Source organism: Loxodonta africana, chromosome 20, assembly GCF_030014295.1.
Source record: "Loxodonta africana isolate mLoxAfr1 chromosome 20, mLoxAfr1.hap2, whole genome shotgun sequence".
Classification (NCBI taxonomy): Eukaryota; Metazoa; Chordata; class Mammalia; order Proboscidea; family Elephantidae; genus Loxodonta; species Loxodonta africana.
The window spans coordinates 13,040,398-13,055,632 of record NC_087361.1 but is presented as its reverse complement, the minus strand read 5'-3'; the positions used below and the strand labels follow the sequence as shown (position 1 = coordinate 13,055,632).

The 15,235-nt window shown below is 38.4% G+C and overlaps 2 protein-coding genes across 6 annotated transcripts in view; one reads left to right on the top strand and one right to left on the bottom strand.

The window, feature by feature from the left end:
• TFG (trafficking from ER to golgi regulator) overlaps nt 1-10,176 on the top strand; it is a 35,492-nt gene extending 25,316 nt beyond the window's left edge. For 2 of the 5 annotated variants that reach the window (XM_064273047.1, XM_064273045.1), the window contains 3 exons: nt 1,996-2,136; nt 5,048-5,146; nt 8,848-10,176. In XM_064273047.1, coding sequence (XP_064129117.1) covers nt 1,996-2,136; nt 5,048-5,146; nt 8,848-9,227 — 620 coding nt within the window. In that variant the 3' untranslated portion in view covers nt 9,228-10,176. Of the gene's footprint in view, nt 1-1,995; nt 2,137-5,047; nt 5,147-8,019; nt 8,061-8,847 lie in introns of all 5 variants that reach the window. The other 3 variants (XM_064273049.1, XM_064273048.1, XM_064273046.1) reach the window with 3 other exon arrangements.
• A 2-nt stretch (nt 10,177-10,178) lies between these two features.
• ABI3BP (ABI family member 3 binding protein) overlaps nt 10,179-15,235 on the bottom strand; it is a 68,574-nt gene continuing 63,517 nt past the window's right edge. Inside the window, exons 15-18 of the mRNA XM_064273044.1 lie at nt 14,959-14,988; nt 14,233-14,394; nt 12,672-12,794; nt 10,179-11,247 (exon numbers count right to left, since the gene is read on the bottom strand). Coding sequence (XP_064129114.1) covers nt 11,132-11,247; nt 12,672-12,794; nt 14,233-14,394; nt 14,959-14,988 — 431 coding nt within the window. The 3' untranslated portion in view covers nt 10,179-11,131. The remainder of the gene's footprint in view (nt 11,248-12,671; nt 12,795-14,232; nt 14,395-14,958; nt 14,989-15,235) is intronic.

Genomic DNA, 15,235 nt, shown 5'->3' with positions numbered 1-15,235 from the left:
GCCGTATTTTCCTTTAATTCTTTCAATATGTTTTTTAGTCTTTAAAAATATTTATAGCAGCTGCTTTGAAATATTTGCTACATCCGACACCTGGGCCTATTTGGAAACAGTTTCTGTTGACTGCTTTTTTCCCTGAGTATGTGGGTCATGTTTTCCTTTTGTTTGAAATCTAGACATTGAGGTTAGTATGTTGTAGTGGCTTAGGATTCTTTCAGGTTCTTTTGAGATCGATTATTTTATGTTATGTTCTATCAGGGAGTTAACGTGTGGATTCAGGCTGCTTACTCTGTCTGCCCCGTGGCATATAGCAATGGATACCTCCCCTCAGTTATTTCAGCTCTAGTCGCTGTGTTTATTGCTGAACCCTCCTGGGTGTGTGTCTGTGTCCTGCCATGTGGTCAATGGGGATTTGGGCAGAGTGTATACTCAGATTTTGGGTCTCATTCCTGTGGTTCTTCCACTTGAGGGATTTCCCTCACTTGAGGGATTTCCCTCCTAAATTTCCAGCTGCTTGGAAGTCTGCCCTCTGCCATCAGAAGTCAGCGACACTGGTTTTTTGTTTTTGGAGCTGTAGGGGTCAGGGCTTCCAGTTTTTACCCAGTGCAGTTCCACTGGGGAAAACTCTGCTTAGGTTTCTTCTCTTTTGTCCAGATTTTTAATTGTTACCTGTGGGATGGTTTACTTGCCTAATTTACTCTGTCATTGTTAGTAGCTGGAAATAAAGGATTTGGTCTGTTCATTCTCTTTTTATTTGAGACTTTTATGAGATTATCCACTAAAAAGAAAATGAAATTCAGAAGAGACATTTTTGTATGTGATAATGTGTTTTTGCAAAAAAGAGAAAACATCAGATAAATGATGCAGCTGAAAAACACCTAGAGCAACTGAGATATGAATTAATGTTCTAGCTAATATTTAAGACTTAGGAAATGCCAAATAGAAGAGTGAATAGTTCTTTGAGATCAGGCTTAAAAATTTAGATTTAGATTATCTTCAGAATGTCTTTTTTGACTGTTCCAGTCTTGGAACTGGAACGGATTCTCTCCGTCACTTGTTGGAGTCCTGGGCGTTGTGAGGCAGACAGAAAGAATCAGAAAGCCTGCCCAGAAGAGCTGGTAGTTTAAGGGATGATGAGGCTTGTTAAGAAATGCAAAGTAGAAGTTGGTAAGGGTAATAATAAAAGTAATCTGTATAGAATGTCAGAAGTAGAAAAATATTTACAGACCAAGATTTGCGAAAAGTGTAGGATTGTAACTGATTTTAAAGGATTTTAGTTATATCTAGATAGGTGAAAATGGGGTAGGGATTGAGGAAATAGCAATAAATGAAATGGAGGTGGAAAGAATACTAGATATATTGTGGGAGTATGGAGGAGGTCAGATTAGCTGAGGGAGTGGAGCACATGAAAAGAACAATTGTAAGAAATGTTTGAACCCTTGATTTATGGGCAGTGGAGACCCACTGAAGAATGAAATGATACTTTTGGTGGATGTATAAAATAGATTGCATGAGAGTGAGAGGATATTAACATTGCAGGGGTGAAAATTGGCTTTTCCAAGGCGAGGTTAGGACTCAGAAATATAACACTCCAGTTGTGGCTATAGATTCCTAAGATACTGGAACAGATGCAAAAATAAATGACAGATGTTGTTAGTTACTGCTGAGTCGATTACAATTCATGGTGACCCCATGCGTGCGGGGTAGAACTGCTCCATAGGCTGCCAGGCCTGTCTTCCAAGGTGCTTCCAGGTGGGATCGAACCACCAGCCTTTTGGCTAGTTGTTTAGTGTTTAACTGTTCGCACCACCCAGGGACTCCTAAAAGTACATACACTTAATGTAAAAAGCTGCATTTGTGGCGATGTACTTACTCTGTAGTACTTTTAGTTTCTGGCTTTTAAACAGATCTTTTTTTTTTTATTATTATTAATTGAGCTTGATAGAGGAAAGGCAGGCAGCATATTAGGTACTGAATTGACTCTTCATGACCATCCAGGGCCACCCAGTGCTCCTGCAGAAGACCGTTCAGGAACGCCTGACAGCATCGCGTCCTCGTCCTCAGCAGCTCACCCACCAGGAGTTCAGCCACAGCAACCACCGTATACAGGAGCGCAGACACAAGCAGGTCAGATTGAAGGTAAAACAGAGCTTAGAGCACGTGTGCAGAATGACACGTGTGCAGCAGTGTTTATGGCAGCGTAGCTGGAGTGGTAAGCAGCTTAAATATGCATTTATGCTGTGAACAGAACTGTGAAAACTTGGGTTACTGATGTGGTATTTTTTTGGGTTAAAAAATAAGTAGAAAATATGTTAGTATACTTCCAGTTACTGTAAGGAGAAAAACCTAGAAAGTGTGAATATAAATACAGGGAGAAAGATCAGGGAAAAGTCTTACCCGGCAGTAGTGACCCCCCGGGAGAAGAGCAGAATTGGGAAGGGGACGTCTCACTTTATTTTGCGTTATACTCGGGTGTTAATTTATCTCCTTCTGCTCTCCCCATGCCTTCAGTGGCAGTATGTGTATTATTTTTGTAATTAAAAAAGATTTTTAAAATAGAAACTTCTATGAAACAAAACTTTAGTTAAATGTAGTGTTTTGGGACAATTAATAGCCCTGTATGTTTTTGGGCAGTTAGCAACAAAACATTTCTTTTGTAGAAAAGCAATGTAATTTTAAGCCAGACTTTTCTTCTCTAAATAATGTGACCTTGGATGAATGACTTAGTCTCTCTGGGTTTTGATGTTCTCTCACTGTAAAATATGAAAATTGGATGAAATGTAACTTGAAAGCTCAGTGTTTAAAACAGATAAAAGGGTCATTGCTCTGGTTAAAGGGGATTGAGGCCTCCAAGCCCAGACTAACAGGCTCTAAGGTGCCTCATTTTAACCTTGGAGCTCTGCAGAGCACAGCTAAGAAATACTCGCTGATCTCTGAATATTACAGCATGATTCCTTTGAATTGTCCGTGCATGTTATGGCCTTTAAGATTATAATTACACGTTTTACTTTAAAACAAACACCAGGTGGTGCTCTTACTATGTGTAGAAAGGGGCAAGCTGGCAGTGTGATACATTTTCAGCTCCAGAAGCAAGCTGAGGGTGTTATTCATTTAAAAGAGCGTAGCCTAAAATGAACTGGTCACGTTGGAATAGTGGTGTTTCATCTCGTGATCATACTGTCAGAGTTCTCACTGGGTCAGTATTAGGCATTAGGAGCTAGCACAGGACATTTTGCTGATGAATGAATGGTGTGGGGAGAGGTCTTAGGGCTTCAGCCTCTTCTCAGTCAGCCTTAGTCAAGTAGTTTCCTTTGTACAGAGATGCAACAAGGACAGAACAGACTTTAACTGAAGCAGATACGGGCTGAAAGAGAGGGGCAGAAGCAGAGTTTGGCTATGAGGAGAGTTTAACAGCTCTATCAGGTGGACTGAAACTGTTAAAAGCATTCCATTTTAAGCAGCGTATGCTATTTGGTAAAACTGGACTTCCAACTGCCACTCTACAGTGTTTGCTGCTCACTTACAAAGGAATGAAATTTAACTCCATTAGTAATATCTCAACTTATTCTATCAAGGATTCATTTTACTTTAAAGACTCATTTTTATGTAAGTAAAAATTAAAGATAATACACAGTGAAAAGCTTTCCTACCGCCGTAAGTGCCCCTAGCAGCCAGGCACCCTTGTCCAAAGGCATGAAATGAATGTTACTTGATGTGCATTTAATTCCTTTAGAGCGACATTAATTGCATGCTTTGTTAAAACTGTTAACTTTTTATTAAAATGTACAGCATAAAACCAGTATAGTTAATAATAGGACGTTAGTCAGTAGATTAGCGTTCTGGGGGTGAAATTCCAGATCAGTGCTGTCCAAAGGAGATATAATCGAAGCCCTCAAATAAGTTAAAATTTTCTATTAGACACATTTTAGAAAAGTTAAAAAAAAAAATTTTTTTTTTTTTTAATTTATTTAACTCAGTATATCCAGTATGTCAGCATGGAACTATTATTAAAAAGTTATTAATGGTTTCCTTTTTTTTCTTACTTCATAATGGAAATCTGGTATACGTGGGCACTGATTTGAAAGGCTTCAGAACACAAACAGCACAAACGTTACAGTTTAGATGAGCCGCGTTTCAGGTGCTCAGGGCCACTTCTGGCTAACGGCTCTTGTATTGGCATTGTTGTTAGTTGCTATCGAGTCTGTTTAGACTCAAGCTTAATCCATGGTTAGAACAACTGTAGAGAAGTAGAGATGGTGAAGACATGAACCCGTAAACCCTTGTTTAAAAATCACAGGTAATAATAATATCTCAAACGTTTTCTCCATAGGAACTGTGGTCTGTTGACCCCAAATAGGGCTCCCATTTCCCAGGACATATCCCCGGTGTTAAGCAGGTCTGCTATTAGAAGTGCAGTGAGGAACCGTTTAAGCTTTAAAAGATTCTTCATGATTGGATAGGATATTCAGATGACAGGTGTACCTTGAAAACCAACAGTTGTCAAATTCCAGAAGTTTTTTGAGGTCTGAAATGAAAGAATGCTGTATAATTCCTTCTACCAGAGGTTCAGTTCATATGGTAACAAAAAAGGTCCAAATAATGAAGACAGTAAATATGATGCTTTGGGAAAGATTTAGAAGCCATCAGTGGTGTTTATCCCTTGTCTCAGATTTTTTATTTTGCTACTCGCTTTTTCTGGAACATAGAATTATTCTCAATGCTTATCTGTTGGCAGTTAGATTTGAAAACATTTGTGTTTCTGGAGTATATGAAGTGGTAACCACTAGTGTTATGTCATGTAAATAGTCTTCTGTTCGTTGCCAATTGGGGTTGAGTTCTCAGCAGTTAACCCACGGCAGAGCAGCCACACTTGGTGAACTCATTCTGTTTTTCATATACGTTGAAAGGGAAACATATTCTCGTAAATTGCTAAGTAGTTTGTGTGTGCTTGGATGGGGAGAGAATGTAAGTGTACCTTTAAAAATTAGTCGGCCAAGGTAAACCTACCCCTTTTCCTTGTATTTTTTGTTTTGGTAATTTTATTTTTTAGGTCAGTTGTACCAACAGTACCAGCAACAGGCCGGTTATGGTGCTCAGCAGCCGCAGGCCCCACCCCAGCCTCCACAACAGTATGGTATTCAGTATTCAGGTGAGCAGGTGTTGACAGAGGCTTGGCTTATGTTTTTGAGCTGTTTCTATACTCATTAAACTTTAAGCTCTTTCTCTTAATTCCTTGATTTGTGGTACTTACATTATCATAGTGGGTATTAAGTCTTTATTTATTGGAAGAAATAACATATTTTACTTTTAAGCTTTTTACATCTTTTTTAACCCTAAATCAACATTTCAGTTTTCCACTTGGCAAAATCTAGCGGATGATCCTGTAGTAACTTGTCACATAAAAAAGGTTCCATTACAGCACAAAACCATCTGTTACTAATGGGTCAGCTTCCATTTAAGTGACTTAGAACTGCAAAAAGCGCAAGATTTTTTCCCATTATGTGTTAACACAGGCACTCTTGTTACGTATAATGAACTCTCAGTTAGCTGTGGGAGTATTAATAGTTTCCTCATACATGGAAAGGTGACCGCACTATAAGAACTAAATTAAGCTACTTCAGTTTTTTAGTCTCCTGAAAGTATTTAGGAAGAATATCATAAAAATAGGATTGTTTAAAACCTAATTCAGGTAACTATAAGAACATTAAGCTTGGCCCCCCCCCCCCCCCCCATTTTCAAAAATAGGCATTCTGGCTATTTTGTTTTTGTTTTACCATCTAGCTACTGAAGAGTATCCATTTTTAAGTGTGATCAATCTCTTCAGCACAGCTTTGGTTAAAATTCAGGTAATTTTTGGATTCTTTATAGTAGAGAGTTTGTGTCCAACTCTTTTTACAGCCAAAGATTTAAATATCAAAATTTCAACTTCAATTAAAAATAATTCGTGTAAGTTGAGTCTTTTGTAAGTTCTGTTTTATGGGGTTTCATAATATCAACTGGAGCAGGAGTCAGTAAACTATAGCCCACAGACCAAATCTGGCCTGTCACCTGTTCTTGTGAATAAAGTTTTATTGGAACATGCTCATTCATTTCTGTATTGTATCTATTGTTTTGGCACTAGAATGGCAGAGTTGAGTAGTTGCAACAGACACTATATGGCTCACAAAGCTTGAAATACATACTGTTTGGCCCATTACAGAAAAAAGTTTGCTGACTCCTGAACTGGACAATAAAAATCTAATTAATTGGAGATTGACATTTTTAACGTGTAGTAATTTTATTGGAACTGTATGTGCTGTAATGTGATATAACCTGTAACTGCTAGTAATTGTATAAGTGAACTTACCGTATTTTTACACAAATAACGTCTGCCTTGTATGTCTGTCTGTCAGCTGCTCCCTCCCTACCATGAGATGTTTTCATAAGCACCACTCTCCCAATTTTTTTTTTTTTTTTTTACATTGCTGTAAAAAAAAAATTAGCGTAGCAGGCTTATGAAAGTTCCTTGCAGTGGGAGGGAGTGTTTGGTAAACAAACGTAGAAGGCATGTGTTATTTGCGTAAAAATACAGTAAGCTTGGATTATGATGTTAGGGGAAAAGTTATTTTTAGAATGCAGTTTTTTTTTTTTTTTTTTAATGAAAAAAAATCGAAGTGTTAATTATATAGTTTGTAGAAAAGACCTATATAGTTTGTAGAAGATAATCTAATTCAGGGTACTTCAACGCTCATTGTGCTTTAGAATCACCTGGAGAGCTTTTTGAAAGTTACAGGTGCCTGGGTCTTACTCTCAGATTTTATTTCATTTGGTCAGGTATAGGGCGCAGGCTTTGGTATTTAGTAAGCATTGCAGGCCATTTTATGTGCAGCCAGGGTTTGAGAGCACCGATTGGGTCCCACTCCCCCATTTGCCAGATGAGGCTGTTCTGGTGCTCACTGAGATTGTGATATGTCCAAGGACACACAGGCATTCTGTGGGGAGCTGGCCCAGAACCCAGTTCTGGCTTTGCAGTTGAGTACTTCGCTGCTGCATTCTCCAGCCTAGACCAGGGCTTGGCGGGCTTTCTCTGTAAAGGACTAGTGAGTGAGTCCATATGACACCCTGGCCTAGGCTATTCATTTAATCAAAGGAAGCCCAGGATTTCCATTTCTTGCAGTTTCTGACGTTCTTCACCAGCGCCATTCATTTTTTTCGTTTTGTTTTCCAGGGGAAGGGGCACTGGTGGGAGGGAGACTAGACCCGTGATGGAAGTGCTGCATTGCCACCAAGACTAGTAGCCTGCTAATGAAATAGCACCTTTGGGGTAGTTTCCTCTCCCGAGCCATAATTAAGGATCTAGGCCCTTCAAGACTCATTTAAAAAGCTAGTTTAGATTTCAGTTGCCACGATAAAAAGGCAGCGTTTTAAAATTTTTTATGCAGAGTTTTAAATTGAATAGACATTTACAGCAGAAAAGCTGAATCCTTCTGTTTCTCCAAAAACTTGTAATAAAAAATGAAGTTAAAAAAATTTTTTTTTAATTAAAGGGTAGGAAAAATTGTATGACATTTGAGATTTTATTGTAAATTTATTTCAGTTCTGTATTGAGATGCTACCATGAGTTAAATGCTCTAGATATTTGATTTATTGAAAGTTAAGCTTGTTCTTGAAGTCAGGGTCTTCGCTCTCAGTAAATTTTAGTTTTCTCCAAATTTTTATCTTTGTATTTCTGACTCCCTCATCACTTTAACTTGAATTTTATTGAGAGATACAGAGATAGTCAACTAAAACCTCTGCTGGGAGACTTAAGCGATGGTAATGTTGGACCATCTTTGACACTGTTGGTTTGCCAGTTCCCTGTGACCTTTTCCAGTTTTGTTCATGGACTGTGTCAAAAAGGTTTCTTTCATGAGTAAATTTTGAACCCAGGTTCAAGGTGAGTTCAGAATATACTCAAATTCATTCAATCCTTTTTTTTTTTTAAATGCAGGGTTGTACATATGTTAATAATTTTCTTATGTATCTGGTGTTTACTGCTGACAGGATTCCAGTCAATGGAGAGGTTTCATTGCAAGTAGCTGCAGGTGTGTTTCATGGTAGAGATAAAAGTTTTCAGTGAAGCAGACTTTGTCTTTTAAAAAAAAATTACAGCCTAGTAAATGATGAATTTGTGGGGCAATATGGTTTGATGGTATGCTTTTTGTGTGTTATGCTGTTACTATTAAAGTCAACATTTTGAGTTGTAGAAGGTAAAAGTATCAGATGTTAAATCTAAAAGAAACAAAAGATTTTAAGAATTTTGAAAATGGGTACTGAGAGTTAAGTGGCTTAGTTCTTATAGTTACGAATAAACCTTAAAGTACCTCATGAGCATGATAGGATGTTATTTTTGGTATTGTTTCATTTAAAAATACTCATTCTCTGCATCGTGTTTTCTTTGGGACTGGTATTTAATTAGGCCTCCCCTCAAAACCAGCTTAAGGACTACTCAGCTTTTGCATTTTTGGTGTTCCTAGAAAGTACAAAGTATAATAACTAACTCGTGCATTTATGAGTATCTATTCTGTACTAGCAGTTATGCTCTTAGGATTTTATACTCTAGAAGCAGTTGTAATGAAGTATGTGATGTGTGTAGTGGTTTAAGATTGGTGGGTTTAAAAAATTGACCTATTTGGTCTTGAAATAATATTACATGATAAAATCTACAACTCTGCTTGCTACGTAAATATCTGTAATGAGTTTGTTAAACTTCTTACCAGTTTTGGTCTGTAACACTAAATACTGATTCTCCTCATTCTCTGGAAAACTTATAGCAAAAGAAAAATAAAACCGTGTATGTAATTTAGTATGTAATTTATTTTGCCTTTACAGCAAGCTATAGTCAGCAGGCTGGGCCCCAGCAACCTCAGCAGTTCCAGGGATATGGCCAGCAACCAACTTCCCAGGCACCAGCTCCTGCCTTTTCTGGTCAGCCTCAACAACTGCCTGCTCCACCTCCCCAGCAGTACCAGGCGAGCAGTTATCCTCCACAAACTTACACTACCCAGACGTCTCAGCCGAATTACACTGTGGCCCCTGCCTCACAACCTGGAATGGCTCCAAGCCAACCCGGGGCCTATCAAGCAAGACCAGGTTTTACTCCACCTCCTGGAAGTACCATGACCCCTCCTCCCAGTGGGCCTAACCCTTATGCACGCAGCCGTCCTCCCTTTGGTCAGGGCTATACCCAGCCTGGACCTGGTTATCGATAAGGAGGCTCAGCTACACTGATGAACGCAGCTGTTCACCTCCTAAAAGACTCCACTACTGTTGACAAGTTCAGAAATTTAAAAACAGCAGAGCATTTTTTATGATACCATTGTTGCTGTTCAGTGAAAGTGTAATTTGCTGGAACACAAAGACCAAAATGACAATTTCTTTGCTCCCCTGCTTTAAAATGTAGCAGCTTCCTAGTTATTTTATTTTGGAACACTACTCTGAAATCTGTGTAAGGTGATTGACTTTCTAGTTTGCCTTGTCCAGAGGATATTAAAAATGATAGGTGTAGCCATCTTACTTGGCTTTTTATTAACATGATAAATGATGTACTAAAGTAGATCCCTTTGAGAAGACAACTAGATATTATGAAATGTAACATTGATAGGCTAATAAAGATGATTGAATCCATTAGTGGTCTTGTAATTTAATTTAGTTATTAAATATTTATATATATACACAACTAAAAAGCAAAGTTTTTTCAGAAACCCTTGTCAGTGTTTTTCCTTAAAATGAAGTATAAATATTTCAACTTAGTTTTCTATTCAAAGAAACAGTACCGTTTGGTTTTTTTTTTTTCCTGACTCTGAATGTAACAATCATTGGCTTAAGAGAAGAAATTAAACTTTAAGAGGGTTTTACAGGAAGAATGATGAGCTTAGGCTATAAACACAGTAGATACAAAGAAGTTTTGGTAGGTCCTGAATAACTTTGATTTTCCTTCCTATAGAGATGAAAAGTATAGTTATGTTTACTGATGAACCAATCAAATTAAGTATTCAGCTTTAAAAAAAAAAAGTGCAGAGTTTTAAAAAACAAAATCACAGCGTTGATAAAAATGAAGCATGTTGAAAGCTGAGCACAGGAAAGGTTCTCTCAGAACGAGGCTGACACTGCAGCATCACATCCCCCCCCCCACCATGAAGGGAAACGATACAGTTAAACGATACAGTTTAACAAAAACGAGTTAATTTTTATTACAAGCTTATGTTAAAACAATTATGAAAACATCTTCGGCATTCATGCATAGAGGTCTTACGTATAAATACAGACTGACTAGCGGGGAGCCCATGATGCACTGTTTCTGTACTCAGACTTCACAGTCCATTTGCACACAACTTGATCAGATTAAAAACATGAGGAAGATACCTGCTTAAAGGTATTTGACAAAAAAGTACACTCAGACATTACAACAACATCTATCCGGTAGAGAAAGTACAAAATGTATCTTTTGAAACAGATTCTGTATTCCATTTTTGGCTGAAATGAAATTTACTGATGCAAACAAAATCTTTTCAATAATTTGTTAACATTTAAAGACATGCATGCTAGTGTGTTACTTAAGCTCTTCAGAAAAAGCTACTCAGCTGTTTGTTAGTAAAAAATTGAAGTTTAACTAAATATTAGAGGACTTTTTTCCCCAGGTATATATGCTGAAGATAATTTGATCCAATAAGTTAAACTAAGTAGAGTTTTATGGAAGCAACTTAACCAGTAGAAAGCGTATACATTAATAAAAGTAATTCTTTCAAAAAGTATATTAAAAGTTTTTTTGATGTCAATTTTGTCATAAAAGTATCTCAAAACATCATTACAACAGTGTGATAAATAATATACAAATGATCTCTTAAAATACCATGAATAGGGAGCCAGCTTCCCCAAAAATGTTACTTTGTTAATGTTAATATCTTGCTTTCATAAAATGACTTTGTAAAACCTGATAAATATTCTCAGCAGTTTTTTCTAATAAACATCTACTATGGCAATTAAACTTTAAACTTTTATACATAGTAAACAAAACAGCTTTAAATGAATGTGACAAATATACCATAGTGTTTGCTTTTTTGTCTTGTTTTTGCCATGAGGAAATAAAAGGCACTTTTCAGCATGGTGGCAGGATTTACCATTTCCCAGGTATTGTTGTCCCACATTCATACCACTGGACATAATTGATTTGGGTGTGACCACCTATTTCTCCAAACTGGACAGGTTCCTGGCGAACTGCTCTGTAATAGCCTAAGAGGGAAAATAATTTAATTTTAATATCTGCTAGGTTATATTTTTGCCCTCACTGTTCATAGATTGAAATATGTCACTGTATGACTGAGGGTGACTCTGAGTAAAGCAGTATATTTAAGAAAACAGCAACAGAGGCCCTGGTATCTCCTGAAGCAGTAATGGCTGGCTAGAATTGGGCACCTGAAGAAGGATGACATTTGCTTACCAGGTTAGGATGGGACAGTTGGTAGTGTGAGAGACAGCTGAGAAGGGGCAGGAGTCAGAGGGGTGTTTTTTTTTTTTTTTTTGAGTGTCTTTGTACTCAGTATAGCTCTCTACGCCTTACCTGAAAGCATTCATTCTGCACATTAAAGACTAGCAGTGTCTGTGAAGAACTGACCGAAGTAACAGTGTTAAACTAGAATATTAGGAATACAACAAGAAGGTTAAACTTTAATTAATTTTAGTGATACCCCCCTTAGTGTATACTATATGACTAGAAAATTTCCCTGTGAAATGTTAGAGAAATACACAAAATTTACAGTGTTTTATATACGAGTTACCTTGAGGCGGAAACCCTGGTGGCGTAGTAGTTAGGTGCTACGGCTGCTAAACAAAGGGTTGGGAGTTTGAATCTGCCAGGCGCTCCTTAGAACCTCTGTAGGGCAGTTCTGCTCTGTCCTATAGGGTCGCTATGAGTCGGAATCGACTTGACGGCACTGGGTTTTGGGTTCCCTTGAGGCAGCAGTTTCAACTGCCGGTTAGTGGATTCACAGACTTACTGAATCATCTTTTAATACGGTTGATACTTTCAAGGGTAGGTAGGCAAAATGTGTTGCTGAAAGCCTGTAATCCTAACTTAAAGTATTAAATCATTACCGAGAACCTTTGGGCGGTTCCCAAGTAACATGGACAATAATTTTCCCATTACTACACAGTCTGTTTCAGTCCTCGTCAGGCAGCTTCGTGCTAACGTGTCTTCGGCAAGTTAACAGAGGTTACTCGTTTCTCAACAGAATTGTTCTATTTTAATTGTATTCATACCAAATAATTTATAAGGCAAATAAAACTTTTTTTTCCATTTATGGTAGTAAAGCTTTTTTTTTTGAGAGTAAAGTGATGCAGGTGATGCTGAGTATGACAGAAACCATAAAGGTAATCCATGCATGATTTAAGTTTGGGAAACGTTGCTTTTTTATAGCTGGTTCTGCAGATTCAGATATTCTTGAAGTAGAATGCGTTTATATGTGTGCCTGTATACTTTCCCTTAGGTCCAAGAGTGGAGCCATAAGGCCTGGGAGGAAAGTTGAGAAACTTAGGTAAAGTCTTCATTTTTTCTAGTCAGGTAATTTGAGCAGTAGTACTACAGAATTACTTTTAAATTGTTTTCCTTTCTGGGTTAATCTGCAAAATCCTCTTTGGAGGAGGACCAAAAAACATACCTTCTTTGATGGGTAACTGATCAGAAGTGAGTTGCTGTCCTGTGCGTCCATCTAAAAATGAATCTACAAACTGGCAGTGATCTTCTCCGTGACCCCTCTGATCACCTATGTTATAGAATTTTCCTGAAGAACCAGAAATTAAAAGGATCATGAAATGTTACTTTCTCTGATACATAACAGTTCTGAAATCATAACATCCTTTCAAACAGTCTTCCCTGGTCTTGTTTTTCCCTTGTCCCTGACATTCTAGTTAAAACTCCCAGTGTGCTTTGCCTGAACTGCTGGAATAGTCTCCTAACTGGTCTCCCTTTTACTCTTGCCTCCCCGTAGTCTTCCTCCCCTCCCCTTCCCAGAAGTTAGTGACCCTTCCAAAATGCTAGTAAGATAATGTTACCCTCCTCCATAAATCCAGCAGTTTCCCATTAGACTCAAAATTCAAAGTCCTCACCGTGGTTCAAAAGCCCCACGTGATTTCACACCTGCCTGCATGTCGATCCCGATCACTTAGAGTGCTCCCGTTTTCAACCTCAGCCACACACACACGAGGAGCAGGCGTGTTCTGCCTCAGGCTTTGCCCTCTACTACTAACACTTCATCCCTAGATCTTTGCAAGGTTGGTTCCTTCTAATAATTTTCTTCCTAGCCCAAGTGTTGCCTTTTCAGAGGGGCATTCCCTCATCATTCTAGCTGAAGAAGCTTCTAGTATCTGTTCAGCCATTCTCTCTCACCCTTTAAAAAAAGCTTTTTTCAGAGCACTTCTGAGAAATTTATTTACATACTTGTCTCTCCCTCAGCACTAGATTGTAAGCTACATGAAAGGAATGTGTCTTCTTGTGGCTTTGTCTACAGCACCTGGAACAATGTCTGGCACAAAGTAGATAACATTTGTTGAATGATTGAACAAAAATCTACCTTTCTATGTTGGGCCCAGCCTTATGTGTTTACTTGTATTTTTTACTTATGAATATAAAAAATTATAATCCATGAGAATCTGGAGCAAGGGGTTATAGCCCTTCTGGTCCAGTGTTTATAATCTTTAGGCTGACAGATTAAAATCTTAAAAAGTTGTAGTATTCCATCTACGAATATTGTTAGAAACACATTATCAATAAGCTTTTCATCCTTGAATGGTGGTAACAAATTTGAGCTTGAATGTGCTAGTGCCTGTTCATTCAAATTTCCCATGATGGCACTGCTTCAAATTGCATTTTCCATACTTTCCATGCCCACCACCACCTAGTCAATTCTGACTCATAGCAACCCTATAGGACAGAGTAGAACTACCCCCATAGAGTTTCCAAGGAGCGCCTGGCAGTTTAGAACTGTTGACCTCATGGTTAACAGCCATAGCACTTAAGCACTATACCACCAGGGTTTCCTGCTTTCTAATTATAGCATGTCTCAAGGCCTTGTTTTCTAGATTGATAGTATTCCAGTAACAACATAGGAGGAAATTCTGTTTACATCACACCTTAATGCCTGGAAGGCTCTGTAGGAAAAGCCAAGTTACAGAGTGCTACAAAAGGGAGAGGCTCAAATCAGGCCTGGCAGCCCTGCTTACCTGCAAGGGAGTCGCTCAGGTAAATCTTGTACCTGAGAGAGTTGCATAGCTGCACTCCTACAAACTTTTTATACCACGTCCTTTTGACATACTGCTTGCCCTTACATTCTGAGTAAGAGTCTGAATTAAAGGGTCTTTCAGTCCAGATGGCATCTCTTCCTGCTGTGTGAGGAAAACAAGGCTGGAGTTTAGTGTCTGACTCTTGGATACTGAAAAGCTTTCCTCAAAACCAAAGAAGCAGTTTGCAAAGTTCATTTCCACCTGCTGGTAACTGATTTTCTCTGCGGCCAAATACTGGGTCCAAAGATGCTATAAAGGTTTAAATAAGTGAAACCCAAATCAGGTTTCTGTCGGCAGTGAGATCTCAGCAATGTGTAGGTGCCGCAGAGCCTCTGCAGCGCTGCATGCAGACAGCATTCTTCAGGAGCTAACTCAGATTTCTTTTTTTAACCGTAAAAGCTAAACAGCTGCTTTAACGTGACATTTAAAGTGGGTATGAAGATTAAGTTATATTTATTAAGTCACATTTGAGCTGGCCTGGTACATTGATAAAGGCAGGTTTTGGAATGTCCACCTTGCTCCCAGAACATATTTTAGGTAAACATTCACACCTGATTGCTATTCCAAGAAGAGGGACTGGAAAAAAGCAAAACCCTGCTGTGGCTATTACGTTGGATTAGTTTAGAAAAGCGTGTAGTTGCATTCCCCTTTAGACAGGGTACTTACCAGAAACTAGCTCGCTCACCCTAGGGTCCGCTGAGGGGAGAGAGTAAACATGTTATTAGGAGTTTCGGTAGCAAGGTGAAGACCATTTTTTACAGTTGCTAAAAATTGCTAATTGCAAAGTGACAAGTTCTTGCTAAAGATTAAAAGTGTCATTTGTTTTGGAAATCCTTCTCTACTGAAGAATCTCCATTCCACCAGGTACTCGGCTGTATCTGGTGCCTGCGATTTGAGTAGTTAGGAGTCTTTGTCGTCGTTCCAGCCTTCCCTTCAATTTCAA